Here is a 3,818-nt window from a genome sequence, read left to right as displayed (position 1 = left end):
GTGTGTGTGTGTGTGTGTGTGTGTGTGTGTGTGTGTGTGTGTGTGTGTGTGTGTGTGTGTGAAATTTTATAACGGTTCGTTCTTTTTCTGTTATGTAGCACGTTTAGCAAGTTCACACTTGTTCGTCCACACTTACCAGACACCATGTATCCAACCATGCAATTGTGGGTATACCATTTCACGTCCTTCATCACCAACGGACTCTTTTCGGATGACAACGCTTTCACGTCCCCTGAGAAATTTATTATTATTATTATTATTATTATTATTATTATTGTTATTATTGTTATTGTTATTATTGTTATTGTTATTATTATTGTTATTATTATTATTATAATTTTTTTTTTATGTTATTGCATCGAGGAGAATATCGAGAATTGATTGATCTCGTTTGTTGAAACGTGAAAGAAAGAAAGAAAGAAAAAGGGAAAAAGTTACAAAATACTAAATCGTAGTCCTGGGTAACCGTTTGAAGGAATCTGCTGTCGGAGCTCCAGTCGAGCTGGACCAACGGTTGCGTCCCGCGGATTTTGTTGCTTTTCTTGTACGAGAATCCGTCTCTGGACACTCTGAACAGATACACGCTACCGTTCTGAGAGCCCATCGCAACGATTTCACCCGCTGAACAAACAAAAGTGAGGTTATGTTATAATTTATGATCGACGTAAGAAATAAAGAATAAATCGTATGTTTTATGTTTTACTTGGATTGTAGCCAATGCACGACAAGGGCGAGCCGCAGACTCTGAGGGTTGCCACAGCCGCCCCTGTATCAGCGGCAAGCACCAAAAGATGACCCTCCGAAGAGCCGGCAGCAAGAGCGACCCCGAAAGGATGGAAAGCTATGCAAATACACTCGAAACCGACCTAAGAAGAAAAAAAAGAACAAGAATAAAAAAAACAGGAAAAAGAAAAAGAAACAGAAAGAAAAGAGAAAGAAAAAGAAAAAGAAAAAAGAGGAAGAAGAAAAAGAAAAAGAAAAAGAGGAGAAAAAAGAAGAAAAAGAAAAGGAAAAAGAAGAGGAGGAAGAAGAAGAGAAAAAAGAAGAGGAGAAAGAAAAAGAAAAGGAAAAAGAAGTGGAGGAAGAAGAAAAAGAAAAAGAAGAGGAGGAAGAAAAAGAAAAAGAAAAAAAAGAGGAGGAAAAAGAAGAGAAAAAAGAAGAGGAGAAAGAAAAAGAAAAAGAAAAAAAAAGGAAGAAGAAAAAGAAAAAGAAGAGGAGGAAGAAAAAGAAAAAGAAAAAAAAGAGGAGGAAGAAGAAGAGAAAGAAAAAGAAAAGGAAAAAGAAATGAAGGAAGAAGAAAAAGAAAAAAAAAGGAGGAAGAAAAAGAAAAAGAAAAAGAAGTGGAGGAAGAAGAAAAAGAAAAAGAAGAGGAGGAGGAAGAAGAAAAAGAAAAAGAAGAAGAAAAAGAAGAGAGGGAGGAGAAATTTTGGTACCTGAGTCGTCCAGAGGAGTTTGTGCCTGCGCCAAAGAGCGATATTCTTGTCGTGGCCGGCGGTGGCGAACACCTCGTCGTCAGGGTGAACAGCGAGGCCCCACAACTGTCTCCCATGCCCGAACACGACCTGGTTGAACCTTCTCTGAAGGGATCCTTCCAAAATATTGTTCCTTGTCGTGCCCACATAAATATTCCCATCGTTCCTCCCAGGCCTCTGGGGATAGATGCTGCGCACACCCCCAACCGCCTCCGGCAACTGCAATGTCCGCAGTTAATCCAATTTAACACCACCGACACTTTCGATTCCTATGGATCTATTTTATACACACACACACACACACACAGTCGCGCGTACTTTCGTATCCGTGATACGTTTGTAATTCTGCAGGGAATCCCAGGCGGCGATCTTCCGGTCCTTCTCACCGCCGGAGAGCAACGTCCCCTCCGACAGCATGACGAGGGAGCTGATACCTTTGTTGTGCGCCTCGAATTCCATACGGACGAAGTAAGCGCCATCAGCGTCCACCGAGTAGACGGTGATGAAACCGTCGCTGTCCGCCGTCACGACATCCCCGTCCTGTTCAAATTGGATGCTGGTCACGTGCGTGCGGGACGGCTTAAACGGAGAGGGAGAGAGAGAGAGAGAGAGAGATAGATAGATAGATAGACAGATAGAGAGATAGATAGAGAAAGAGAGAGAGAGAGAGAGAGGGGGAGAAAGAGAGACAAGAGAATCGATGAGATAATTCCGTGTATTGGAAAAAAAAAAAAAGAACGTGACGTTTATGATTAACTTACAGGTTTGATGATATCCGTCCTCTCGAAGAAACCGTCTTTACGCCTATTCCAAAACGTCAAGTGGCCCCGGCCGTGAGTGATAAGAAGGTTGTCGTCGAGGGGATGGAAAGCTGCCCCCGTCAAATCCTCCTGCATCGTCTGCGACAATTGTGACTGTTAACTATGTCGTTCTATGATAAAGATTATTGGAAGGGAAAAAAGCTTACCGCCACTTTACCCAACAAATGGCCCCATTGCCATTGCCACACCGAGAGTATCGCTTCTCTACCAGCGTCGACCGCTAACACGTAACTACCCCCGTTCTGTAAACAATGTGAATTATTATTCGAAAATTTTTCTCCTCGATGTATTATTATATTATTTCTTGAAATTCTCTCGCGAGTAATATGAATAATAATTCTTTTTTTTTTTTTACCAGCTGCGAGAACGCTAAAGCGGAGACGCCCATCTGGAACTCGGTCATTCCGAACACGTACAGCGTGAGCAAAGTCTCTGTTGACCATATGCGGACGTGAGGTTGCGCTTTTCTGTGCCTCCCGGCTTTTTGCCCAGACGCAACGAGTTCTCTGCTCGGATGAACCTGTGTATACCACACGCATCGAACGAACAAACGTTATTATAATTTTCCTTCCCTTCTTTCAACATATACTTATTATAATAATAAGTATTCTTTATAATATCTTTATGAAGAATATTTTTATATACATTTTATAGTATCTTTACAATATACAATCTTTATAATAAGTTTATAAAGAATATTTTTATATTTTATGATATTTTTACAATATACAATCTTTATAATATCTTTATAAAGAATATTTTTATATATATTTTATAGAATCTTTACAATACACAATCTTTATAAAGAATATTTATATATATATTTTATAGTATCTTTATAATCTTTATAAAGAATATTTTTATATATATTTTATAGTATCTTTACAATAAATATTCTTCATAATATCTTTATAAAGAATATTTTATATATTTTATAGTATCTTTACAATAAATATTCTTTATAATATCTTTATAAAAAATATTTTTATATATATTTTATAGTATCTTTACAATAAAATATCACTTTATTAAGATTCTTTCTTTCTCTAATTCAAAACTCTTCCATGGACAACAGGGATATGGTACTATACTATACAATCTTTATAAAGAATATTTTTATATATATTTTATAGTATCTTTATAATCTTTATGAAGAATATTTTTATATATATTTTATAGTATCTTATTACAATACACAATCTTTATAATATCTTTATAAATATTTAAAAGATAAATATTTAGAAAATATATATATTTTTATATTTATATATTTTATAGTATTTTTATAATAAATATTCTTTATAATATCTTTATGAAGAATATTTTTATATATATTTTACAGTATCTTTACAATAAATATTTTTTATAATATTTTTATAAAGAATATTTATATATATATTTTATAGTATCTTTACAATAAAATATCACTTTATTAAGATTCTTTTTTTCTCCAATTCAAAACTCTTCCATGGACAACAGGGATATGATACTATACTATACAATCTTTATAAAGAATATTTTTATA

At 35.1% G+C, this 3,818-nt stretch overlaps 1 protein-coding gene across 1 annotated transcript in view; it reads right to left on the bottom strand.

Moving 5' to 3' along the window:
- LOC102676013 (echinoderm microtubule-associated protein-like CG42247) overlaps positions 1–3,818 on the bottom strand; it is a 7,218-nt gene that overhangs the window by 1,131 nt on the left and 2,269 nt on the right. The window contains exons 5-12 of the mRNA XM_006619571.1: positions 2,649–2,813; positions 2,440–2,535; positions 2,234–2,371; positions 1,791–2,012; positions 1,434–1,691; positions 704–866; positions 439–621; positions 137–232 (exon numbers count right to left, since the gene is read on the bottom strand). Coding sequence (XP_006619634.1) covers positions 137–232; positions 439–621; positions 704–866; positions 1,434–1,691; positions 1,791–2,012; positions 2,234–2,371; positions 2,440–2,535; positions 2,649–2,813 — 1,321 coding nt within the window. The remainder of the gene's footprint in view (positions 1–136; positions 233–438; positions 622–703; positions 867–1,433; positions 1,692–1,790; positions 2,013–2,233; positions 2,372–2,439; positions 2,536–2,648; positions 2,814–3,818) is intronic.

This window comes from Apis dorsata, unplaced genomic scaffold (genome assembly GCF_000469605.1).
Source record: "Apis dorsata unplaced genomic scaffold, Apis dorsata 1.3 scaffold_416, whole genome shotgun sequence".
Lineage (NCBI taxonomy): Eukaryota > Metazoa > Arthropoda > Insecta > Hymenoptera > Apidae > Apis > Apis dorsata.
Note: the sequence above shows the minus strand (reverse complement) of the source record. Positions and strands in the feature narration are given on the sequence as shown.